Here is a 27,370-nt window from a genome sequence, read left to right on the forward strand (position 1 = left end):
TTGCTGGGAATTGAACTCAGCACCTCTGGAAGAGCAGTCAGTGCTCTTAACCTCTGAGTCATCTCTCCAGCTCCCTAATACTGACTTCTTAAAGGGAAAGTCACAATCACCATATCATCAAGATTGCTACAACCACACATGAAAGTATGCTTATATTTTTATTTAAAGATTCCAGGAGCCAGAAGACCATGCCTGTAATACTAGCACTCAGGAGGCTGATGCAGGAGGACTTCTAAAGGTTAAGAACTGCCTGGATTCTCTAGAGAATGAGACTGATAGAACGTATGTATGTATTATGTATGAATACATACGTGCATGCATGCATGCATGTATGTATGTATGTATGTATGTATGTATGTATGTATTATGCATGTATGTATGTATGTATGTGTGGGATTTATTAGTATGGCTTTACTATGCTATAGTCCAATTAGTCCAACAATGGCTGTCTACCAGCAAAGTTCAAGAATCCAGTAGTTGTTCAGTCCAAGAGGCTAGATGTCTCATCTGGTCTTCAGTATACACTAGAATCCTAAACAAGTGGGTGGGGGGTTCTAGGGAACTACTGGAGAGATGGCTCAGCACTTAAGAGCATGGGCTGCTCTTCCAGAAGACCTGGGTTCAATCTCCAGCACCCACATGGCAGCTCACAGGTATGTGTAACCCCCGACATATATGCAGGCAAAACACCAAGGCACATAAAATAGTTTTTTAAAATAAAGAAAATAAGGGGCTGGAGAGATGGCTCAGAGGTTAAGAGCACTGGCTGTTGGCTGTTCTTCCAGAGGTCCTGAGTTCAATTCCCAGCAAGCACATGGTGGCTCCCAACCATCAGTTATGAGATCTGGTGCCTTCTTCTGGTGTGCAGATATACATGGAAGCAGAATGTTGTATACATGGTAAATAAATAAAATATTTTTTACAAGAAGAAAAGAAAACACTAAAAAAGAAGGTGTAGGCTCTAATGCCAGTGAAAGAATGAACCTGTCAGCGAGAGCCAGCTCCCTTCTTCAACGTCCTTTCTACAGACTGCCAGCAGAAGGTGTGGCCCAGATTAAGGTGGATCTTCCCATATTGAAAGATCCAGATGAAAGGTGGGTGTTCCCACTTCAAATGATTTAATTAGGAAAAATCCCTCACAGGTATGCCCAGCACTTGGGTTTTAGTTAATTTCAGATGTGGTCTCCTTGACAACCAAGAACAGCCATCACACCAGGATATATAAAAAGGAAATAATAATAATAAAAGTCAGGCATGGCAGCTCAGATCTTTAACACCATCACTCAGGGACATGAAGTCAAGAGGAGCTGGAGTCATAGTAAGCTGAAGCCAGCCTGGATTACATAAGAGCTTGTTTTAAAAAAACAATTTATTATAATTGAGTTAAAATGTTAAAAAAAAAATGTCAGTATCAGCTGAGAAGTGGCCAACAACACATCAGGTACACGCGCTCTCTAGCGTCCCCCGCACCGAGCACACGCGCTCTCTAGAGCCCCTGCACAGAATACACGCGCTCTAGAGCCCCGCACTAGGTACTCGCGCCCGCACCGAGCACACGCGCTCTCTAGAACCCCCGCAGCGTTCTCTAGCACCCTGTACCAAGCGGCCCTCACCGAGCACTCGCGCTCTCTACAGTCCTGCACCAAGAGCCCACAGAGGGAAAAGACCAATGTAGCCAAGGTGACGTGGCAATGGGCAGAAACTGCGTCTTCCAAGACAAATATGTGTTTTCAGACTTCAGCAGCGGTAGACAAGGTAACGTTGAGAACAAGGTTAGCCAAGTGGCAAGGAAGCTAGCCTTGGAAGATGTTAGGTCCTAATGAGGGACACAGAGAGCTGGGGCAGCAGTCATTGCCAGCTCTCCACAGGTCAGAATAAAGGATCACTGATAAATGGTGGAAGGATGATGGGTCCTCCCTCCCTGCTCTAATTTCCAACTTGGAGAAAACGGTTTGTTTTCTGTACAAATGAAAGAGCTGGACAATAACGATGGGTGGAATAGGAAAACTTGAGGTCAGCAAAGTTGTAGATTTTGTCTTTTTTTGTGATGGTTCAATTAAGACAGGGAGAGTTTAAGATCACATTGGGACCTCACAGTCCAGTCATTTCTCACTGATGGCAATGTTATGTCCAACAGAATCTGAGGGGACAAGTTTGCAAACCAGTCTTTCTAGAGCTGTACCAGAGGACACATTCGGTTCGCCTTGGGACCTACCTTGGGACCAACCTTGGGACCAAGGTTGCATGTCCCAGAGTCAGCCTTCTTTATTGCTTTTTCTCAACTCCAGCTACAATAGAGACCTGAGGCTTCAGAGATGGGGCCTCTCCCCAGCATCCACACAGGAGAGCTCACTCACTCAGTGGCTTCAGGAATAACCAAAGTGGGGCTGGATATGTAGCTCAGTATGCAGACTGTTTACCTAGCATGAGAAGAGCCCTCAGTTTGCTCCCCAGCAGCTCATAAACCAAGTGTTGGGGCACCTGAGAAGTAGAACAGCCAAGCGTTCAAGGTCATCGTTGGCAACAGAGAGTTTATGGTCAGCTTGGGATATGCAGGACCCTCTCTCAAAAAACAAACAAACAAAAAAACCAAGAGGGAAATATGCCAGAAAATACGACACCCCTCATTCCTGAATTCATGGAGAGGGGGAACATACAGGCAGAGACAAAGTGGGGGTTGAGAAAAGGGAGAAGGGCAACAACAAAGGCAAAGGTGCCATGGCAGTTGAATAGACGTCCACATCTCCTCAGAGAACTGCAAATGGAAACAAATCAGATACCACCCCACATCTCCTCAGTGTCTAAACAATACAGACAGCACTGAATGCCAGTGAAGACAGACAGACAGCAGGAACCCTCCCTCACTGTTGGCTGGGATGCAAATGATACAGTCACTTTGGAAGACAGTTTGGCAGTTTTTCACAAACTAAACATACTTTTACCATACAATCCAGCGTGTACATACCTATTTCTCCAAACAAAATGAAAACCTATATTCACAAAAACCTACATTTAAAAAGTATTCATATCAGCTTCATTCAAAATCACCAAAACCTAAAAATGAGATGTCCTTAAGAAATATGAACTACAGCTGGGCCACCTTTAACCCCAGTACCATGGAGGCAGACAGGGAGGCAGATCGCTGTGAGTTCAAGGCCAGCCAAAGCTTCACAGTGAGACACTATTGTGCCTCCTCCTGGGGTGTGTGTGGGGCGAGTAAGGAGAATGGATGGATAGACAGACAGACAGACTGACTGACAGACTGACTAGGTCAGTAAGGTGGCACAGAATTTGGCAAGACACTTGCACAAAACTGGTGATCCAAGCTCACTCCCAGAAACTGTATGCTTTAGTTTTCTGTGGCTGTGATAAACACCATGAGCAAAGTGCTTATTGTATCTTAAAGTTCACAGGCCTTCGAGAAGGGAAGTCAGGGCAGGAACTCAAGTGGTACCTGAAGGCAGAACTGAAGGAAAGCAGAGGTCATGAAGGAATTCTCCTAATTGGCTTGCTCTTCCTGGCTTGTTTAGTTCTCTCTCTCTCTCTCTCTCTCTCTCTCTCTCTCTCTCTCTCTCGGTTTTTTGAGACAGGATTTCTCTGTGTAGCCCTAGCAGTGCTGGAACTCACTCTGTAGACCAGGCTGGCCTCAAACTCACAGAGATCCACCTGCCTCTGCCTCCCGAGTGCTGGGATTAAAGGCGTGCGCCACCAACACCCGGTTTGGAACTGTCTTTTGATACACACACTTGCAATTATATTAATAAAAATTTAGGTTCTGTGGCCCTGCCCTTAACTGCCCACAGTGGAGCTTAGCTCCTGCCTCACTGGGTTACTTCACAGAGACACCACAAATGAGGAAGCTTCTGGGTGGCAAAGAATGTGTTCAGAATGCAGGTCTGTTGAGTGATAAGAACAGTGGTTCTCAATCTGTGGGTCATGACCTCTTCACAGTGGTCACATATCAGATGCCCCGTGTACCACATATTTACATTGTGATTCATAACAGTAGCAAAATTACAGTTATGAAGTAGCAACAAAAAGAATTGTATGGTTAGGGGGTCACTACAATATGAGGAACTGTATTAAAGGGTCACAGAGTCAGGAAGCTCTGGCTTAAAGACTGGATAACAAAATGGGAAGCCCTCAACCTAATTACTCCCTACTGAGTGAAGCAGTCGCTTTTAAGCTGTGCATTACCCTGGTTGACTCTGTGTTACACAGTGACATTTGGTTCCATTTTTTCTAGATTTTTTTATTTAAATTAGAAACAATTTTATTTTACATATCAATCCCAGTTCCCTCTCCCTCCCATCCTCCCATGTCCCCCACCAACTCCCCATCCCATCCCCTCTTCTGTTCCCCAGGGAGGTTGAGGCCTTCCATGGGGGATCATCAAAGTCTGTCATATCATTTGGGGCAGCCTAGACCCTCCCCCGTGTGTCTAGGCTGAGAAGGTATCCCTCTATGGGGAATGGGCTCCCAACATCCATTTGTACACTAGGGATACATACTGTTCCACTACCAGAGGCCCCATATACTGCCCCGGCCTCCTTGGTTCCATTTAAGTGCAGAAGCATAGTCATGGTAGCTTTGCATCTCATGCTTGAAGACACCAGCACCATCATGAGGTCAGACTAATAACTTATAAAACTATACCGCCAAAATAAATAAATAAAATTGTGCACCTAAGTTCAGAGGTATTTTTTTTTTTTCTAGACAAGGTTTCTCTGTGTAGCCCTACCTGTGCTGGAACTAACTCTGGAGACCAAGCTGGTCTTGAACTCAGAGATCCGCCTGCCTCTGCCTCCCAAGTGCTGGGATTAAAGATGTGTGCCACCACCACTGGATGAAGTACATTCTCTTAACCACAGAGCTATCTCTTCAGGCCCTAATGTTATGAATCTAGCACTTTTATTTATGTGCATGTATGTATTTATGTGAACGTATACCCTGAGTGTGTGGGTACACATGGAAGCCAGAAGAGGGTGTTGGGTCCCTGAAGCTAGAGCTGTGGGTGGCTGTACGCTGCCCAATGTGGGGGCTAGGAACCAAACCCAGATCCTCTGGAAAAGCATCAAGTGATCTTAACGGCTGAGACATCTCTTCAGGTCCTGATGTTGTGAATTTTAAAGAGGGTTCAATATTGCTTTGCTGGTGTGTGTGCTGCACAAACTAGTCCTCTGGGTCAGAGAGGCAAGTTCAGGGTTATTTGGACAGGTAAAGAGATCACTTATCAGGACTCAGGTTATATCTCAGGACTGCAGATCAGAACTGAGATGCCTGAAACAGAAAATGTAGCTTACCGGGATAGCTCAGAGGCAGGGTGCAGGAAGGAATTTAAGAGCAAGGGTCGGAGCCAGCATTTCAGAATTAGAATGTTTGGACAAGGAAGGTGCTAGCAAACTCAGACAACACAGGAAGCATGGAGGTAGGCATTCACTCACTATGCTAAAGTCAGGCTCAGATGTACTTGGTTGGTAAATGCTCGTCTACCATGCACAAAGACCAGGGTTTGATCTACAGCCTTGCACCAACATGGTGAGGAGGCTGAAGATGTAACTTGGTAAAGTGCTAGCAGCCAATACATGAAGCCCTGTGTTTGATCCCCAGCATTCCATAAACCAGGGGTGGTTCAGGAAACACCTGCAATTCCAGCACCTGGGAGGTGGAAGCGGGAGGGTTAGGCATTAGCTCCCTGAGGGTTACATCACCCTCGGGTACGTATGACGTCGTCGTCGTCGTCGTCGTCGTCGTCGTCGTCGTCGTCGTCGTCGTCGTCGTCGGTCGTCGTCGTCGTCGTCGTCGTCCGTCGTCGTCGTCGTCGTCGTCGTCGTCGTCGTCGTCCCTCTCCTCCTCCTCCTCCTCCTCTCCTCTTCTCTCCTCCTCCTCTCCTCTTCCTTCTCCTCCTCCTCTCTCTTCTCCTCCTCCTCCTCCTCCTCCTCCTCCCTCCTCCTCCTCCTTCTCCTCCTCCTCCTCCTCTTTTTCTGTTTTTTTTCAGACAGGGTTTCTCTGTGGCTTTGGAGCCTGTTCTGGAACTAACTCTTGTAGACCAGGCTGGTCTCGAAGTCACAGAGATCCACCTGCCTCTGCTTCCCTATTTTCTTAACTGGTGATTGATGTAGGAGGGTTCAGACCATTATGGGTGGGACCACCCATAGGATGGGGTCCCGGTTTCCATAAGAAAACTGCTGAGCAAGCTGTAAGGGACAAGCTAGTAAACAGCACTCCTCCATGGCTTCTCCATCAGCCCCTGCCTCCAGGTTCCTGCCTGCTTGAGTTCCTGACCCTGAATTCCTTTGGTGATGAACAGTGATATGGGAATATAAGCAAAATAAACCCTTTCCTCTCCAAGATGCTTTGGCCTGGTGTTTCATCACAGCGATAGTAACCCTAAGTAAGACACTGAGAGCTCCTGCCTCAAAAAGTAAGGTGGAGAGCGACAGAGGAAGATAACTAAAGCCAAGTCCTGGCCTCCATGAGCAAACAGGCAAGAGTACACGCGCCCTCCCATAGCCCCCCCCCCCCCCACACACACAGGCATTCACACACAACACCAAAATGCTTTTCTGGTGGACTGCAGGGGAAGGGGATTCTCAGCACTGAAAACTTATAGAGAGCCTGCCGCATGCACAAAGCCGGGTCTGATATCCAGCCCCCATAGTCACTACAAACAGAGGTCTATGGAGCTGCCGAGTAAGGTGCTTGCTGTCAGGCCTGACCATCCAAGTTTGGTCCTGGGGACCCACATGTGAAGACTGCCAACTCATGCAAGTTGCCCTCTAGTCTCTACACATGTACTGGGACACGTGTCTACACTGCCCCCCAAATAAATGTAATAAAAAAGGAGGTCTAAGCCCTTTCTTAATCTCTACCCCCATTCAGCCCAAGTCAAAGGGCCTACCACTCTTCCCAGGTGGTCTGAATCCCTGGCCTTGGCAGAGACTGTCCCAATTGCACAGTCACACTGAAACCAAACATCTCTGGGGCTTCAGAGTGCCCAGCCCTCTACTGAGCCCACAAAGCACTTCCTCCAACTGGCTGAACTCAGCTGGGCTAGCCTGGGGACTGTCGTCTGCAGGTGGTCTTGTGAGGCACTCCAGGAAGGGAGAGAAGTTCAGGCAAAGGGAGGCCAGGCCAAGACATTCACAGAGCAAAGGCAGGGTTTCCACTGGAGACCCCAGCACATCAAGGGCTTGTTACAGAGTTCTTGCAAGGCAAGCTTTGAGAAAGGAAGTTAACCTCTCTCACCCACAGGGGACTGAGTCCACACTAAAATAACAAGTGGACAAGTTAATCTGTGTCCAGTGTTCCAATAAATAACTTGGGTGGTGTGGAGTCCAGCGAAGAGCACGAAAGAAGGCTGTCCACCTCCTCAGTCAAGGCAGCTACAGGAAGCCTGCCATCCACAGCTTTAGCCCTCAGATGAGGCCAGAACAGCCCCAACCCCACTTGGACAAGCCATGTCTGTCAACCAGACAGCATTGTGGGGCACAGCCTAGCTCTCCCATGGTGGTGAACATTTGGGTCAATTCCACATGAAGACAGTCTTTGGAAACAGTCCAGAGCAGATGACTGCCCCACAGACTCTCACCAGGAAGTCCGCCTTCATTCATGAACACTCTCTCCAGCTAGCCAGCTTTGCAGGCCTTCCTCAGGCCTCAGGAACTTTGTGTCTAGTGAGAGCTTCCGGAGGTCCCAGGAGCTGTCAGAAATCCTCAGAGAAAGGCACTGACATCACTTTCATAGCCCCACACAGCTCCCCACTCTATCCATAGCTGCCTAGCCACAAAGGAAAGAGCCAGAGCTGCAGAGCTGTAGAGCTGCAGGCTTCGACAAGAGCTTGGCAGCTCAGGCTCAGATGTCTGACACCTCCCAAGTGTGGGGACTGAAAAAGGGCAGTCTCTTCCACCGAAGGCATTGTGGGTAGCCTCTCAATTTCTAAAAAACCCTCCTGTTCTCCCCTGTGCTGCTACAAGCTACAATCTGTCATCTCTCAACTTCAGAAACGGCTTCTTCAAAACCTTTTGGTCTAGGGGTGTGGCTCATTTGGTAGTGTCTGCCTGGCAAAAAAGCTCGGACAGGGCTCCAACCCCAGCACCACACAAACCTGTTGTGTAACCTACTGTTACAGCACACAGTTCTAACCCCAGCAGTGAGGTGAGGCAAGCAGGAGGATCAGAAGTTCAAGGGCATCCTCAGCAGCACCCCAGCACCCCAAGTTTGAAGCAAGTACAGGAGACTTTCAAAAAAACCAAGTCAAGAGCTAGAGAAATGGCTCAGCCAATTAAGAGCACTGGCTGCTCTTCCAGAAGATGCAAAACACCCATACACAAAATAAAAATAGTCAAGAACAAAAACAAGCTGGCACTTGGGAGGCAGAGGCAGGTGGAGCTCTGTGAGTTGGAGGTCAGCTAGATCTACAGAGTAGTTCCAGGACAGCCAGAGCTACACAGAGAAACTCTGCCAGGAAGGGAGGGAGGGAGTGGAGGGAGGAAGGAAGGGGAGGAGGAAGGGAGGGAGGGAGAGAGGGAGGGAGGAAGGAAGGAAGGAAGGAAGGAAGGAAGGAAGGAAGGAAGGAAGGCAGGCAGGCAGCACCCCTTTGATACACTCACAGGAATGTGAGTGGACTGTGGATAGCCAGGGGCCACAGAGAGAGTGGAAGAGCAGAGCGGGGAGAAGCTAATCGAGCAACTAGGGACTAAGTTCAGGAAACACAGGCGCCTGTGTAAAACAGGCATGTGCTGCCCTTTTCAGGAGGCTAAAAAAAAAGGATTTGGAATGTTTTAACCATTAAAACTTACAAATATATGAAATAAAGTTGTATAAGTACCACATGATTTATATATGTGTCAAAATACCATGAGATCCCATGACAAAACTTTTATGTGTTTAGACTTTAATGTGCAGTTCAGTAGTAGGGTGTGTACCCAGCAAGGGGAGGGGACTGAGTACAATTCTGAGCATCCAAACAGCAATCAATATACATATGTATGTGTGTAGGGAGACACCTAACCTCGCCTCCCAAGGGCTGGCTACAGCTGTGCTTAACCACGCCTGTCAGGGCGTGGTCAGGAGATGTTCAGGATGAGGCATGGGGAGTTCTTAAGGTGCGGCAGACACGTGGGCGCTCTCTGGCCTCCCTAGCTTGCTGCCTCTGGGAACGCTCTGGCTTGCGCTTGGCCGGTATTATTTGAATAAAGATATCTTAACCTACAAGCTCTTGATACATATATGTGTGTGAGGTATGTACACGTTCATTAGGTATGCACAGGAGTGGAGTGGAGAATACAAGTTTGTTAGGAGTCTTACTTTATTGCTCTCCGAAGACCTTATTATTTTAAATAAACGAGCTCATTTATTCTTGCCGTTCATTTTCATTTCATGCCTTCCCTGCCCCCACCCCACTCTATCACACTGGTATAGACGCGTTACTTTGAAAAAAAAATCAAAATTACCTGGAAAATTTAGTCTACTATTTCTTTTCTATCTCCACCTTATTTTTTGAGACAGAGTCTCTCACTGAGCCTGGAGCTCACCATACAGTAAGACTAACTAGTCAGTGAGCTCCAAGCATCTTCCCGTCTCCACCTGCCCTGTGCTAAGATTATAGGTGTGCAACACTATGCCCAGCTTTTTTGTGGGTGCGGGGAGCCATATTCAGCTCCTCGTGCTTGTATGGCAAGCAGTCTTGGTGCAAACAATTGTTGTCAACCTGTTCCTGCTGGTGAATGTGAGGGGGAAAGAACGTGGGTAGAAACGGCCATGCCAATCACCTGTTCTTCACCTCCTGTCCCTGAGCAGAGGAAATGCTTGTCTCCTCCATCCTCAACAAGCTGTGAGGAAAAAAGTTGCTACTAGAAGGAGACATGGTAGGAACAATCAGAAAATAGGACGACACCATGGCAAAGAACAGACTTTGGTGTCACCAGATATGGCTTTTATTTTACCACCTGTACAGCAAACACCTCTGCATTTCTGTCTGATACTTAAGAGGCAATAATTCCTCATGGCAGGGAGGGGACCCGGAGAGAGGAAGAGTGACCGCTGCTCTCTCAGAAGAGCACAGTTCAGTCCCCGCCACTCATAACAGATGGTTCACAAATGCCTGTAATACCACCTCTAGGGGATCCAACTCTATGGGCACCTGCATACACAAGCACTCATACATTTACTTACACACACACACACACACACACACACACACAGAGAGAGAGAGAGAGAGAGAGAAAGAGAGAGAGAGAGAGAGAGAGAGAATTTTTTTTCTTTTGAGAGCAGGGAGGTCTCTCTACATAGCCCTGTCTGTCCTGGAATCATCAGGCAGACCAGGCTGGCCTCTTGCGTGCTGGGACCAAAGGTGTATGGCACCACATGTAAGGCAGTTTCTTCTTCTTTTTTCTTTTTTTTTTTTTTTGTTTATGTTTTTGTTTTTCGAGACAGGGTTTCTCTGTGTAGTTTGGAGCCTATCCTGGCACTTGCTCTGGAGACCAGGCTGGCCTCGAACTCACAGAGATCCAGCCTGCCTCTGCCTCCCGAGTGCTGGGATTAAAGGCGTGCGCCGCCAACGCCCGGCATCCAACTGCGATTTCTACCCCGTGACTTCTGTGACTTGGGACTGAGACAAGCTGGTGGGCTTTCAGCAGGCCTCCTCCATTTTTGGAGACCTGAGGCTCCTCCCCTTCCTATTAGCCTTCACAGCTGCTTGGCTTCTGCCCTCTCGCCAAGTGCTGCCGCCGCTCATGAAAGTGACAGCCGCTGCTCCACCACAGCCTGCAGCCACCCACGGCAGCCGTGCACCCTTGGAAAGGACCACTTACCGCCACCCACCGCTGGATTCAGCCTGTGTCTAGCCAGAGTTGCCTCAGACACCTGGACACCCCCAGCCACTGCGCCATCACAACTGGCCACCTGCGTCACCTGCTGGTCAAACACAGTTGCTGCAGCTGTACAGTTCAGGTAAACTTGCAGGATGGCAGAATATCTGAGCATGCAGAAAGTTGGGAATATTCTCGCTACTTAAATGAATTCAATGTTAGAGGAGGCTATGAATTGCCAGTCATTTACCTATATGCTGTGTTAGTACTCAAGTTTTATAGTTCATTTGATATCTCTAACCAGAGGATTGAGACACAGGAAAACCAACAGTCTAACAAATTGGATACAAGATATAAAAGCCAGCCCGACCCCAGACCAGAACACCCCACCACCCCCATCCCACCACCCCCTCCTGAGCCTGCCGGCTTGGGCCAGACACGCCCAGAGAGGGAGGAGCCCCCTGCCCCACCAATCTGCTAGCACCCCATTCTTACATTCCGCCGCCGCAGAGACTGACCTGGAACTAGGTGAGTGAGCTCCTGCCCGCTCCCGACTCCAGGCCAGAACACCCCACCACCCCCATCCCACCACCCCCTCCTGAGCCTGCCGGCTTGGGCCAGACACGCCCAGAGAGGGAGGAGCCCCCTGCCCCACCAATCTGCTAGCACCCCATTCTTACATTCCGCCGCCGCAGACTGACCTGGAACTAGACTGACCTGGAACTAGGTGAGTGAGCTCCTGCCCGCTCCCGACTCCAGGCCAGAACACCCCACCACCCCCATCCCACCACCCCCTCCTGAGCCTGCCGGCTTGGGCCAGACAAGCCCAGGCAGGGAGGAGCTCCCTGTGCCCCAAATCTGGTAGCACCCCACTCTTCCATTCCGCCGAACGACCAAGAAACTAGGAACTAGCGAGGAGACCACCAGGAGCGTCGAGATCATCTAGAGTTGTGGACATCGAATTCCTAGCCCCCACACACCACTGGGCCACAAGAGGAGATAGAGAGAACCCACCCGCACCCACTAAAAGGATATGGGGAGAAGACAGAATAAGATTTCACTCAACAACACAAAGACCAACATGACACCACCAGAACCTAGGGACTCCACTCCGGCAAGAGCTGAAAAGCCCAACACAGAGCATGAAGATGAGATGGACCTCAAAAATTATCTCAGCAAGTTGATAGAGACCTTTAAAGAGGAAACAAGAAAATCCCTTAAAGAAATAGAAGAGAAAACAAACAAAAAATTAAATGAATTGGAGGAAAAGACAAACCAAAAAATTCAAGAAATAAATAAATCTCTTAAAGAATCCAAAGAAAGCCAAGAAAAAACATCCAAGCAAGTGAAGGAAGCTCTTGAAATAGTTCAAAACATGAAAGCTGAAATACACACAATAAAGAAAACACAGAATGAGACCATGTTGGAAATGGAAAGGTTGGATAAACGATCAGGAACTAAAGATGTAAGTGTATCCAACAGGATTCAAGAGATGGAAGAGAGAATCTCAGCCACTGAAGACTCGCTAGAGGATATACATTCATCCACCAAAGAGAACCTCAAGTCCAACAAAACCCTAACACAAAATATCCAGGAAATATGGGACACCGTAAAAAGGCCAAACCTAAGAATAATAGGTGTAGAAGAAGGTGAAGAAATACTGCTCAAAGGTACAGAAAACATATTCAACAAAATCATAGAAGAAAACTTCCCCAACCTACAGAAGGATATGCCTATGAAAGTACAAGAAGCTTACAGGACACCAAACAGACTGGACCACAAAAAGAAGTCGCCCCGACACATAATAATCAAAACACCAAATCTACAGAATAAAGAGAAAATATTAAGAGCAGCAAAGGAAAAAGGCCAAGTAACATATAAAGGCAAACCAATCAGAATCACACCCGACTTCTCAATGGAAACTCTGAAAGCCAGAAGGTCTTGGATAGATACCCTACAAGCACTAAGGGAGCATGGATGTCAACCCAGACTACTGTACCCAGCAAAACTTTCAATCACTATAGATGGAGAAAACAAGATATTCCACGACAAAAACAGATTTAAACAATACATATCAACAAATCCAGCACTACAGAAGGCTCTGGAAGGAAAACTCCAACCCAACGAACATAACTACACTCACAAAAACACTGTCAGTAGTTAATCGAATTTCACCAAACACAAAAAGAAACAGAAGGGCAAAATCCACACGCAATGATACCACCAACAATAAATCCAAAACTAAGAAGAACCAATGAACAATGGACGTTAATATCCCTGAATGTCAATGGTCTTAACTTACCCATAAAAAGATACAGGCTAACAGAATGGATACGAAGACAGAATCCATCCTTCTGCTGTTTACAAGAAACACACCTCAAATTCAAAGACAGGCGATACCTCAGAGTAAAAGGATGGGAAAAGATTTTCCAATCAAATGGGCTCAAGAAACAAGCTGGGGTAGCAATACTAATATCTAACAAATTAGACTTTAAACTGAAAGCAATCAAAAGAGATAAAGAAGGGCATTTCATACTCATCACAGGAAAAGTCCATCAAGACGAAGTCTCAATCCTGAACATCTATGCCCCTAATACAAAAGCATCCACTTTTGTAAAAGAAACATTACTAAAGCTCAAACCACACATAAAACCACACACACTTATAGTAGGAGACTTCAACACCCCCCTTATACCACTGGACAGAACTACTAGACAGAAACTTAACAAAGAAACAAAGGATCTGAAAGAAGTTATGACACAACTGGGTTTAACAGATATCTATAGAACATTCCATCCAAACACAAAAGAATATACCTTCTTCTCAGCGCCACATGGAACCTTCTCAAAAATTGACCACATAGTTGGCAGCAAAGCAAACCTCCACAGGTACAAAAGTATTGAAATAACCCCCTGTATCTTATCAGACCACCATGCATTAAAGCTAGAATTCAACAGCAATACGAATTGCAGAAAACCTACATTTACGTGGAAAATGAATAACTCCCAATTGCACCATTCCTTGGTTGAGGAAGAAATAAAAAAAGAAATCAAAGACTTTCTAGAATTTAATGAGAATGTAGACACAACATACCCGAACTTATGGGACACCCTGAAAGCAGTGCTAAGAGGGAAGTTCATAGCACTAAGTGCTCACATGAAGAAACTGGAGGAAAGTCACATTAGAGAATTGACAGAACAACTGAAAGCTTTAGAGCAAGAGGAAGCAAACTCACCAAGGAGGAGTAGACGCCAGGAAATAATCAACCTGAGAGCCGAAATCAACAAAGTAGAAACTAGGAAAACAGTACAAAGAATCAATGAAACAAAGAGTTGGTTCTTTGAGAAGATCAACAAGATAGACAAGCCTCTAGCCAAACTAACCAAAAGGCAGAGAGAGAGCATGCTAATTAACAAAATCAGAAATGAAAAGGGAGACATAACAACGGACACTGAGGAAATCCAGAGAATCTTTAGGTCATACTTTGAAAACCTGTATTCCACAAAATTGGAAAACCTAAAGGAAATGGACAACTTTCTGGATAAATATCACTTACCAAAATTAAATCAAGATCAGATAGACAGTTTAAATCGAACTATAACCCCTAATGAGATAGAAGCAGTAATCAAAAGCCTCCCAACCAAAAAAAGCCCAGGGCCAGATGGCTTCACTGCAGAATTCTACCAGAAATTCAAACAAGAGCTAATTCCAGTACTCCTCAAACTGTTCCACACAATAGAAGCAGATGGGATATTGCCAAACTCTTTCTATGAGGCTACAATCACTTTGATACCCAAGCCTCACAAAGATATGACTAAGAAAGAGAACTACAGACCGATATCCCTCATGAACATCGATGCTAAAATACTCAATAAAATATTGGCCAACCGAATACAAGAACATATCAGAAAAATCATCCACCATGATCAAGTAGGCTTTATCCCAGGGATGCAAGGATGGTTCAACATACGAAAATCCATCAATGTAATCCACTATATAAACAAACTTAAAAAGAAAAACCACATGATCATCTCACTAGATGCTGAAAAAGCCTTTGACAAAATCCAACATCCCTTCATGATAAAGATCTTGGAGAGAACAGGAATAACAGGAACATATCTAAACATGATCAAGGCAATATATACCAAACCAATAGCCAACATCAAAGTAAATGGAGAGAAACTCAAAGCGTTTCCTCTAAAATCAGGAACAAGACAAGGCTGTCCACTCTCTCCATACCTCTTCAATATTGTACTTGAAGTTCTGGCTATAGCAATAAGACAAGAAAAGGGGATCAAAGGGATACAAATTGGAAAGGATGAAGTAAAACTTTCACTATTTGCAGACGACATGATAGTCTACATTAGTGACCCGAAAAACTCTACCAGGGAACTCCTACGGCTGATAAACACCTTCAGCAAGGTAGCAGGATACAAAATTAACTCAAAAAAATCAGTAGCCCTACTATACACAGATGATAAATCCAATGAGAAAGAAATCAGGGAAACATCACCTTTCACAATATCCACAAGCAACATAAAATACCTGGGGGTAACACTAACCAAAAAAGTGAAAGACCTGTACAATAAGAACTTTGAGACTTTAAAGAAAGAAATTAAAGAAGATACCAGAAAATGGAAAGATCTCCCATGCTCATGGATAGGTAGAATTAACATAGTAAAAATGGCAATCCTGCCAAAAGCAATCTACAGATTCAATGCAATCCCCATCAAAATCCCAACACAGTTTTTCACAGACATTGAAAGAACAATACTCAACTTTATATGGAAAAATAAAAAGCCCAGGATAGCCAAAACAACTCTTTACAATAAAGGATCTTCTGGAGGCATCACCATCCCCGACTTCAAGCTCTACTATAGAGCCATAGTTCTGAAAACAGCTTGGTATTGGCACAAAAATAGACTGATAGACCAATGGAATCGAATTGAAAACCCTGATATCGACCCACGCACCTATGGATACCTTATTTTTGACAAAGGTGCTAAATCTATACAATGGAAAAAAGACAGCATCTTCAACAAATGGTGCTGGTACAATTGGATTCGGACATGCAGAAAATTACAGATAGATCCATACCTGTCACCATGCACAAAACTTAAGTGCAAATGGATCAAAGATCTCAGCATAAATCCAACCACACTGAATCTTCTAGAAGAGAAAGTGGGAACTACCCTTGAACAAATTGGCACAGGAGACCACTTCCTGAACATTACGCCAGAAGCACAGACATTGAGGTCTGCAATTAATAAATGGGACCTCCTGAAACTGAGAAGCTTCTGCAAGGCAAAGGAAACAGTCAGTAGGACAAAACGACCACCCACAGAATGGGAAAAGATCTTCACCGATCCCACATCTGACAGAGGACTGATTTCCAAAATATATAAGGAGCTCAAGAAGCTAGCCACCAAAACACCAAACAATGAAATTAAAAAGTGGGGTGCAGAACTAAATAGGGAATTCTCAACAGAGGAATCTGAAATGGCTGAAAGACACTTAAAAAAGTGCTCAAAATCATTGGCCATCAGAGAAATGCAACTCAAAACAACTCTGAGATACCATCTCACGCCTGTCAGAATGGCTAAAATAAAAAACACCAATGACAATCTATGCTGGAGAGGATGTGGAGAAAAAGGAACACTCCTCCATTGCTGGTGGGAGTGCGATCTTGTAAGACCACTCTGGAAATCAGTATGGCGGTTGCTCAGAAAAATGGGAATCAGTGTACCTCAAGATCCAGCCATTCCTCTCTTGGGTATATACCCAAATAGGGCATGTACTTACAACAAGGACATATGTTCAACCATGTTCATAGCAGCATTGTTTGTAATAGCCAGAACCTGGAAACAACCTAGATGCCCCTCTATTGAAGAATGGATTGAGAAAATGTGGTACATTTATACAATGGAGTACTACTCAGCAGAAAAAAGCAATGGAATCTTGAAATTCGCAGGCAAATGGATGGAACTAGAGGAAACCATCCTGAGTGAGGTAACCCAGTCACAAAAAGACAAGCAAGGTATGTACTCACTGATATATGAATTTTAGACATAGAACAAAAGACTACCAGTATATAATGCTCTTCACCAAAGAAACTAGGAAACATGAAGGACTCTAAGGGTTAAATGGTCCCCAGGAATGGAAATGGCATGAACTCCCGAACTAATTGGGGGCATGAGGGTGGGGGGGGAAGGAGCTGCTACAATAAGAGCAAGAGAAGAGGAGAAGAGGAGAGGAAATGGAGGGGCAGAAACATTGAGTTGGGGGAAGAATAGAGGAAAGAGAGCAAGATGAGAGAAACGATATCAGAGGGAGCCACTGTAGGCCCGAGAAGGGATCAGGAACCAGGGAGATCTCCAGAGACCTACAAGGATGACACGATCTGACAATCCAGGCAATGGTGGAGAGGATAACCTAAAAACCCTCCCCCTAAAATGAGATTGATGACTTCTCTTTATGCCATCCTAGAGCCCTCACCCAGTGGCTGATGGAAACAGAGACAGACATCCACAGATATACAATGAGCCGAAATCGGGAATTTAGTTGAAGAGAGGGAGGAATGAAGAACGAAGGGGTCTGTACTAGGATGGAGAAACCCACAGGAACTGTTGGCCTGAACAAGGGAGAGCACATCGACCCCAGATGCTGTCCAGGAGGCCTGTACAAGACTGATCCAGACCCCAGAACATAGATGTCAATAAGGAGGCCTCTGCACTCCAGGGAGCCTCTGGTAGTGGATTAGTATTTTTCCCTGGTGCAAGAAGGGACTTTGAGAGCCCATCCCATATGAAGGGTTACACTCTGGCCCTGGACACATGGGGAAGGGCCCAGGATCAGCATAGGAAGACTTGGTGGACTTTGCTGAGCTCCCGTTGAGGGCCCTACCCTGCCTGGGGAGTAGTGGGTGGATGGGGTTGGGGGGATGGGCTGGGGGTGGGGGAGAAAGTTTGGGGGTGAGGGGAGGGAGAGGGAGAAGGGACTTGAAATAAGCTTGTTCCCTAACTAGAACTAATAAAATAAAATAAAATTAAAAAAAAAAAAAGTTAAACACAAAAAAAAAAAAAAAAAAAAGATATAAAAGCCAGCCAGGAAATTTTGATTTCTAAAATAGAAGACATGGAACATTTATGAAAGGAAGCTAGGAATAGCCATAATACATTAGTAACATGAGTAGAAAATGCAAATACCCAAATAGAAACCAAACTTTGTTCCATGTCTGATTATATGAATGCAAAAATAGCGAAGAATCAAGACAGGATTGGTGACCTAGCACAGGCAGTTAGCTCCATGTCTGAGGAACCTACTGCCGCAGACGACAAGCTGGAGTCTATGATTGGATATTTGGAAGGCAGTTAACATGCCGTTGAGATAATGTCTAAGGATGAGAAGAATTAGAAGCACAGGTAGATGTAAAAATACAGAAACTTACTGATTCTGTGAAACTTTTAGAATCTAACATGACTCAAGAAATTCAATCTCTACGTAGGCTATGGTTGCCAGGTTACAAGCTTTGGATGACACAGAATCAAATTGCTCCCAATCCAATGCACCTACTCTGTTCAAACGTCAGGAAAACTTTCCTAAGGTTGTTATGCGCACACCAAAGGTGTTCCCAGCAATTATGACAGAAAAACCAGCGTCTAAGAAGCATCCACATGGTCAGACGACATATCAGTGGGAACCCATACAATTGAAAGACCTTAAGGGAATTAAGGAGTCGGTTGTTTCATATGGTCTTCATACTCCTTATGTGAAAGAATTATTGACTTCATGGTCGACCTTTAATAGGGTAATGCCCAAGGATTGGGAACACCTAGTGGCAGCTGTGCTTGAAAAATTGGTCTCTTTTGGAGGGCTCTTTTCAGGGAGGAAGCTAAGACCTTAGAGCTTTAAGGCATAAAGGATGGTTATGAAGCTCCCCAGGCTAAGATCCTGGATAAGGGCATTTTTGTTAATCCACAGGTTCAGGCTGAATATGATGACCATATGTTATCCTTATGCAGGACAGCAGCCTTGAATGCCTGAGACAAGGTTCATGAGCCAGAAGAAAGAGTAGAAAGTTATATCAGGATAGAACAGGGAACGACAGAACAGTTCCATGACTTCTTACAAAGGTTAACTAGGGCAGTAGAATTGCAGGTAAGAGATACGGAAACAAGAAAATCAATCATATATACAGTAGCTTATGAAAATGCAAACCCAATATGCAAAAGAATACTTTTGCCTTTAAAGATCATATCAGCTCCGCTGGAAGAATGGGTTTTGCATACAGCTAACCTCGACTATAATGTACAAGATACAGGAGCTTGGGTAGGAGAGGCAATCTCTAAAGGTTTAAAGACATCCCAAGAGGTTAAATGTTCTCAAGGTAATGATGCAGCAGCTTGGGAACAAGCACCTTACAGAGGTCAACGTAGTTACCAAGAGACCAGAGTTATCACTACTATGAACCAGGATTTTGGGTAGGAAGAGCCTTCCCCAGGAGACCAAGAAGGCACCTGGAATCTAGATGCTTCAGATGTGGCAGAACGGGACATAATGAGAGAAATTGTAGGCAAAGGAATTCTAACAATGCCTCATAAAGGAGGCCACCACCTTCTAGGAGGTGTAGAAGATGTGGGAAGGGCAGACACTGGACCAGAGACATGCAAGGAAACCTGTTACAATTGGAAAACGCTTTGAGGGACCTCTCGAAGGCCCCCATATCGAGAAAGTTCCAGTCATTCCCAGTCACTATGGAGGGCAATCTTTCACTGGAACGAATAGATGGTACATTGCCTATTGAAAAAAGTGATACCACTCTAGATGGTAGTTTGGCTAGTAATAAGGAATCAAATGTGACTGGAGATGATAAACATACTTTGGCAAACTTCGATTAATGATAAGAGGCCTCAGTTGAAAGTAAGAATTAATAATAATATTATTACTGGCTTGGTGGACACTGGGGCGGATGTAGCTATTATTACCCAAAAGTCCTGACCTCAGAGATAATCTCTTAGAGAGGTGAATGTACAATTTTTAGGGATTGGAACTCGATCTAGAATTCGACAGAGTGTTAATTGGGTGGTCTGCATTGGACCAGAAGGACAGAAAGGATGGCTAAAACAATATGTTGCAGACATAGCAATAAATCTCTGGGGTTGTGATCTGTTACAGCAATGGAATACTCAGATTAATATTCCTCCAGTATTGGATACAAATTGTGTACAATCTTTAGATGATAGAAAAAATTTGGTAAGACGCTATGGAAAACAGTTACCAATATCCAAGCTGTACAGAAACTAAGTACAAATGATAAACCTTCAGAGGAGCCAAAGGCCCTACCCTTAAAGTGGTTTACAGATGAACCTGTCTGGGTAGGACAATGGCCTATGACCTCTGGGAAGCTAGAGGCTTTAGAAAAGTTAGTACAGGAACAGCTAGAAGCTGGGCATATAGAAGAATCTACCAGTCCTTGGAATTCTCCTGTATTTGTTGTCAAAAAGAAGTCAGGTAAATAGAGAATGCTAACAGACCTGAGAGCCATCAATAAGGTAATTCAGCCAATGGGCTCTCTGCAGCCTGGAATGCTGTTGCCTTCTTTGATTCCTAAGGGATGGCTGATCATAGTCATTGATCTGAAAGATTGTTTTTTTACTATACAGTTACAGGAAAATGATAGAGAAAAATTTGCATTTACCGTACCAACTCTTAATAATTCACAGCCAGTTAAGAGATTCCAGTGGAAGGTTTTTGCCACAAGGAATGCTAAATAGTTCTACTTTGTGCCAGCACTTTGTATAGCAACCTTTGGAAATAATTCGTAAGAAATTTCCACAATCCCTTCTTTACCATTACATGGATGACATTCTTTTATCACATTCTAATAAGGAAACATTGAAATGTATGTTTGAAATGGTGAAGGAAGCTCTGCCTCGTTGGGGGTTACAAATTGACCCAAAAAAGATACAAAGAGGAGATTCTATTAGGTTACAAGATAGACTTATCAGGCCCCAAAAGGTACAAATTAGAAGAGATCATTATCAAACTCTTAATAGTCTTCAGAAGCTGCTAGGGGAAATCTATCAACTACAGACCATTATTGGTGTGGAAGGACATGACTTAAAGCATTTAAAAATGGACCTTAAAGGGGACAAGGGCTTAAACATTCCACAAATATTATCTGATGGAAGTGGGGAAAAAATTGCAATGGGTGGAAAGCTGAATACATGGAAAGCACATGTAGATCAGGTAGACCCTAATCTAGACTGTATTCTGGTCATATTACCATTCAGAGAATACCCTTCTGGGATTCTGGTGCAGAGAGAAGATATTATATTGGAATGGATATTTCTGCCACATAAACAGAATAAAAAGCTAAATACATATATAGAAAAGACCTCTGATTTGATTCTAAAGGGCAAATTAAGATTCCGTCAAAAGACTGGAAAAGATCCAGCAGAAATTATAGTACCTTTAACTAATGAGGAAATTTCCTCCTTATGGAAGGACAATGAATACTGGCAGATAGCTCTTACTGACTTTTTGGAAACAATTAGCAACAATTATCCCAAAAATGACAGAATTAAATTCATAAAAAAGACAATCTGGAACCTTCCACATATTGTAAGACAAACTCCTATTTCTGGAGTTCTTACCTTCTACACTGATGCCAACAAATCAGGTAAGGCAGGTTATAAATCAGGAGAGGTAAGTAAAGTAGTTCAAAAGCAGAATAATACGTAATTCTCATGGTACTTATGGATTTTACAGAGCCTCTCAATATAGTTGCTAATTCTCAATATGCAGAGAGAGTTGTTTTACATATTGCGACTGCAGAATTCATTCCTGATAATACAGAATTAACTTCGCTGTTTATGCAATTGCAGGACACTATCAGGAACAGAACTAATCCTTTATACATAACTCATATTAGATCCCATACGGGTCTGCCAGGCCCACTAGCACAAGGCAATGATGAGATTGATCGTTTATTGGTAGAAGCGTGCTAGAAGCCTCAGAATTTCATAAGAAACATCCTGTAAATAGCAAAGGTTTAAAAAAGGAATTCTCCGTCACTTGGTAACAAGCCAAGGAGATAGTGAGAAACTGTCCTACTTGTTCCTTTTATAAGCATTGCCAGAAGGATGTAATTCTAAAGGCATTTGGAGAAATGAGGTTTGGCAGATGGATATCTTTCACTTTGCAGAATTTGGAAATTTAAAATATGTGCATCATACTACAGGTACATTTTCAGGGTTTCGATGGGCTACTGCTCTTAGCTCTGAAAAGGCTAATTCTGTTATCACACATCTGTTAGAGGTGATGGCCGTTATGGGTATACCTGCATAAATAAAAACTGACAATGCTCCAGCATATGTCTCCACTAAATTGGAACAGTTTTTCAAATATTATAACATAAAACATGTAACCGGTATACCACACAATCCTACAGTGTAGAGAGATCTAATAGAACACTAAAAGAAATGCTCCACAGCCGGGTGTTGGTGGAACACACCTTTAATCCCAGCACTCGGGAGGCAGAGGCAGGTGGATATCTGTGAGTTTGAGACCAGCCTGGTCTACAAGAGCTAGTTCCAGGACAGCCTCCAAAGCCACAGAGAAACCCTGTGTCGGGGCTAGAGAGATGGCACAGAGGTTAAGAGCACTGCTTGTTCTTCCTGAGTTCAATTCCCAGCAACCACATGGTAGCTCACAACCACCCGTAATAAGATCTGGTGCCCTCTTCTGGTGTGCAGATATACATGGAAGCAGAATGTTGTATACATAATAAATAAATAAAATCTGTAAAAAAAAAAAAAAAAAGAAAGAAAGAAAAAGAAAAAGAAACCCTGTCTCGGAAAAAAAAATAAAAACAAAACAAAAAAAAATGCTCCACAAACAGGTTGGGGGAACAAAACCCCCAAACAGCTGCAGAAAGACACTGGACTAGGGAAAAAACTGCAGAACTGAATCAGCCAGTATACTTCAAAGATGTACTGACCTCTGTATGGAAACCAGGACAAGTGTTACTTTGGGGGGGGGGGGAAACAAAGGGTTTTCGCCTTTGTTTCCACAGGAAAAGAAAAAATTTGGATACCATCAAAGTTAATCAAGATTTGAGTCAAAAAAGAAAAACCTCTCGATGAGGAAGAATGACAGGTAACATACGAAAGTTTATCTCATAAACTGTATAGAAATCTCCCAAAGGAAAGGGAAGTGTTTTGCTTTTATCGTCACAGGAAAACTCATCTCCAGAAGTCAAAAGACACTGCATGGGTAGATACTTAAGAAGAGAAGGTAGCTATAACCATCAAACAAAAGGAATATCTCTCCTTATTTCCTAGTCCCTATTCAATTAAACCAATGCTGGCTTTAAGAGTTGGATTTGGCTTTCCTCTAAATCCAAGCACATTGTTAAAATAAACTTCAGAGTTTCTGTATTATATCAAGAAGCCAATTGATGTAATACAAAATAGGAGAAAGATTAGGGACTGCCATTTGTCTTTTCCTGGCTTTCTTCTCTCAAGGTGTACACCCTTTCATAATTCTTATTTTCCCATGGTTGCCTTTCCCGGTATGCATACATATACAGGCGAACATTTCTCTGCTAACATTTATGTTTGAGTCCCACACAGCCAATGAAGACCTGCTCTGAAAAGAAAATGGGCCACATCTCCTCCAGTCCACTGGATCCAACTTGCTTCATTTCAACTGACACTCTGGCCAGAACTTCGGGTACTGACTTCAGTCAACACAAGAACTTCAATCAAGATAAGGACTTCAACCTGGATCTTCAATCAAGCATCTCCCACCAGACACAGACTGGATATAACCCATTCAGGACATTCATCACACTAACATTTCTTCCCACGGGACCCCACGAGGCTGTCATACTCCCAGTTCAGCAGAACACTACGCGTCCCTTTCCCCACTGTTGACACCTACTTAGAGCTAGTTTCCCATTGTTTAAGGTTGGGTTTGGAAGGAGGTGTTCAAGCTGGACATCTCTTTCGGATACTTTTAAGGTTTAGCTGGAATAGTTATAGCTAAGATGTGACATTAGTAGATTATTATAACTTTGTGTAATTCACCCTTATGATTGTTTTGTTGTTGTTTTTATTTGTTTGTTTGTTTGTTTTTGGTTTTTCGAGACAGGGTTTCTCTGTGTAGCTTTGGAGGCTGTCCTGGCACTCGCTCTGGAGACCAGGATGGCCTCGAACTCACAGAGACCTACCTGCCTCTGCCTCCCAAGTGTTGGGATTAAAGGTGTGCGACACCAATGCCCGCCCCACCCTTATGATTGTTAATGGCAGATAACTTATACTGTTAAGTTTTAATCTTCAATTAGACTGAAAGGGGAATTGTAGGGGAAATGTTAGCCACGCCCTCTTGGGGGCTGGCACAGATGATGCAGACCACGCACACTAGGGCGTGGTCAGAGTGATGTAGCAAGACCTTAAATATGAGGGTCGAATGCAGGTGGATCTTTCTGTTCCATGGTTGGCCTGGTTGTACAGGACTGACTCCGTCAAGTGAGTACTTATATAATAAAACCTCTGCTCATCAAACTTGCTTGGACTCCTTTTCGGTATGCATTAATTGCGTTCCACTATACACATAAAAGTAAATAAATAAACAAAAACAAATAACAACAAAAACAACCCACACTCAGGCAAGATTAAGTCTATTCCCAAGGTTTCTGCTGATCCAATTTTGAAGGCTGTGAAGACAGGCACAGACACTGCCTGTCATGTGCTAAGAGAGGAGAAGAGGTCTGGCTGCTGAGCCTAACAAAACAGAGAAAGCTAGCATGGACCTGTGGGTGAGGAGTTGGTATGGTATAGTGCAGTAATGTAAGAGTTTCAAACACTGGACTCATCCTAATTCAAATTCCAGTTCTTTTATAACCAGATGTGAGGCTTGAGCAGTTCAGTTTCCTCATCTATAAGACAACAATAACAAGAGAGGCTACTAACAAGGGAGTCCTCTCCCACCACTGTTCTTCTGCCTGGGATAGGGTACTTAGCATAGGCCAGTTGGAAAGTAGCAAGGCTCCTCTTGTCCTGACTCAGTAGAGACCGACTCTGGAGATGATGTGCTGTGGAATAATCCTTCTGTACACTGTGTAAATTATGCTGTGATTGGCTTAATAAAGAAGCTGACTGGCCAGCAGCTGGACAGGATAAGTAAGGATAGATGGGAAAATCCAGACTAAGGACTCTGGGAAAAAGGGTGGAGTCAGTGCAGTTCACCAGGAGGCAAAAAGACAGCAAGACTTGCTAGAGGAGAGGTAAAGCCATGAGTCACATGGCAATACATAGGTTAATAGAAATGGGTTAATTTAAGTTGTAAGAGCTAGTTAGTAACCAGACGGTGGTGGCACATGCCTTTAATCCCAGCACTCGGGAGGCAGAGGCAGGTGAGTTCTGTGAGTTCGAGACCAGCCTGGTCTACAAGAGCTAGTTCCAGGACAGCCTCCAAAGCCACAGAGAAACCCTGTCTCGAAAAGCCAAAAAAAAAAACCAAAAAACAAAAACCAAAAAACAAAAAAGAACTAGTTAGTAATAAGCCTGAGCTATCAGAGGAGCATTTATAATTAATATTGAGTCTCTGTGTCGGTTATTTGGGAACTGGCAGGTGGGAAAGAAAAGTCCATCTACAAGGGTGATATGTTAATGAAGATGATAACCCCCCCCCCCCCGATTTATTGTAGTACTTAAAATCTTCCATGTTGCTATGTTAAATACTTTCGTATAGTAAGTTCCAGGCATGTCAGGACTATATAGCAAGAACTTGTCTCAAAAGAACCCAGATTATAGACTGAACTGAAGATGTAGCTCCATGATACAGCACTTGGCTACTATGCCTGAGGATCCTGAAGGAGTCTGACCTGTGGAGCCAGACTATCAACATCTAACCTGGCTCTCAATCAATCACCCAATCAATCAATCAATCTTGGCCCTCACCCTGTGGACAAATAATATTATGTTATAGCAGCTCTTTGTTTCCATTTCCTCATACTAAGTGGGGCACATATTATCACCTTCCAATTTTACAATGTTATGCTGAAAATTAAATTCATTAGTGACACATAAGTATAAAATAAATAGAAGAGTACCTGGCATATAATCAGTGATTTAAAAAAATGTTGTTAGCTTTTATAATTATTCTAATTGCAATTTTGGAAGATTAAATACTAAGTTAATTATATTTTTGCTTGGTATTAAAATACCAAAATTTAGAGCTGGGTGTTGGTGGCACACGCCTTTAATCCCAGCACTCAGGAGGCAGAGGCAGGCAGATCTCTGTGAGATCAAGGCCAGCCTGATCTCCAGAGCAAGTGCCAGGATAGGCTCCAAAGCCATACAGAGAAACTCTGTCTCGAAAAAAAAAAAAAAAATATATATATATAATATATATATGAAAATATAATATATATATATATTAATTCTCAAATATATATTTTAGAATTAAGACATATACTAGGTGATTATAAAGAGAAATCAGTGAAAGAGTAAGAAATTTTTTAAATTATTCTATTATTTTAAGTGTACGGTTGTTTTGGCTGCATGTTTGTCTGTGTATCCATTATGCGCCTGTTGCCTACAGAGGCCAGAAGAAGATACTGAATCTGCTAGAATTGGAGTTAAGACAGTTGTGAGCTGTCCTGTGAGTGCTGGGAATTGAACCTGGGTCCTCTGAAGAGCAGCCAGTGCTCTTAACCACTTGAGCTATGGCTGAGCCATCTCTCTAGCCTCAAAAAGGGTAAGGAATAGAAGCAGATCAGTGCTAAAAATGAAGTGGACAATGCTAGCACAGATGAATGCAAGTTTGCTGCACATATCTACAACCCCTGCCACGCAGGAGGCTCAAGTGCGAGGATGGAGAATTTCAAGAGCAACCTAAGCCATCTACAAGCACAAGTTCAATACCAGCTAGGTCTACATAGCACAAGCAGAAAGTACAAACAGAGAGGTAACACTGGGAAGTGTCACCTAGTAGAACTAACATGTCCACAGAACATCACACATGTTCAATAAAGCCAAAGAAATGGACTTATCAAGGAAAGACAGGTGGCATACACTCACTCATGGACTCTGCTGTCACCATAGAGGTCGCTCAGGCCAAAGCTGATGTAGTGCCAGTGCTCGGGGATGTTGGCAGAAGGACTCCCCATATTCCTGTACATGCTAACATAATCCAATGGGTCTGGACCACCCAACCTGCAAAAGACAAAATATAAGGTGTCAATTTAAACCTGGATACCAGAAAATGTCAAGTAAGAGGCTCTGCTCTACAAACCCAAAAGCCCCATCCTAGAAGGACCTAAAGCAAAAGATAACTAAAGGGCAGCAAAAATCTCTTTAGCAACGAGCCACGGGTGAAGCAGCTGAGGCTATTGACGCCTCATGACCAAGAAGCCCCCTTCTCTGCCCTCTGAAGCACACTTGCTGGTTGCACGCCTTGCTCTCTCCTGTTTCAAGTTGCTGACTCCAGCTGGAGTCTTCTATGGGGCCTGACAACATGCCAGGCTTCAAGGTAAGAGGTGCATCAGCTAA

The 27,370-nt window shown here is 44.0% G+C and overlaps 1 protein-coding gene across 9 annotated transcripts in view; it reads right to left on the reverse strand.

Annotated features, from left to right (window-relative positions):
• Nucleotides 1–27,370, reverse strand: part of Sufu (SUFU negative regulator of hedgehog signaling) — a 113,469-nt gene that overhangs the window by 81,869 nt on the left and 4,230 nt on the right. For all 9 annotated transcript variants that reach the window (XR_003483680.2, XM_027407123.2, XM_027407127.2 and 6 more), the window contains exon 2: nt 26,900–27,034. Coding sequence is in view for 8 of the 9 variants with exons in the window: in XM_027407123.2 (XP_027262924.1) it covers nt 26,900–27,034 (135 nt within the window). In the remaining variant the exon portion in view is untranslated. The remainder of the gene's footprint in view (nt 1–26,899; nt 27,035–27,370) is intronic.

The sequence above is a fragment of the Cricetulus griseus genome, chromosome 3 (genome assembly GCF_003668045.3).
Source record: "Cricetulus griseus strain 17A/GY chromosome 3, alternate assembly CriGri-PICRH-1.0, whole genome shotgun sequence".
NCBI classification, from domain to species: Eukaryota; Metazoa; Chordata; class Mammalia; order Rodentia; family Cricetidae; genus Cricetulus; species Cricetulus griseus.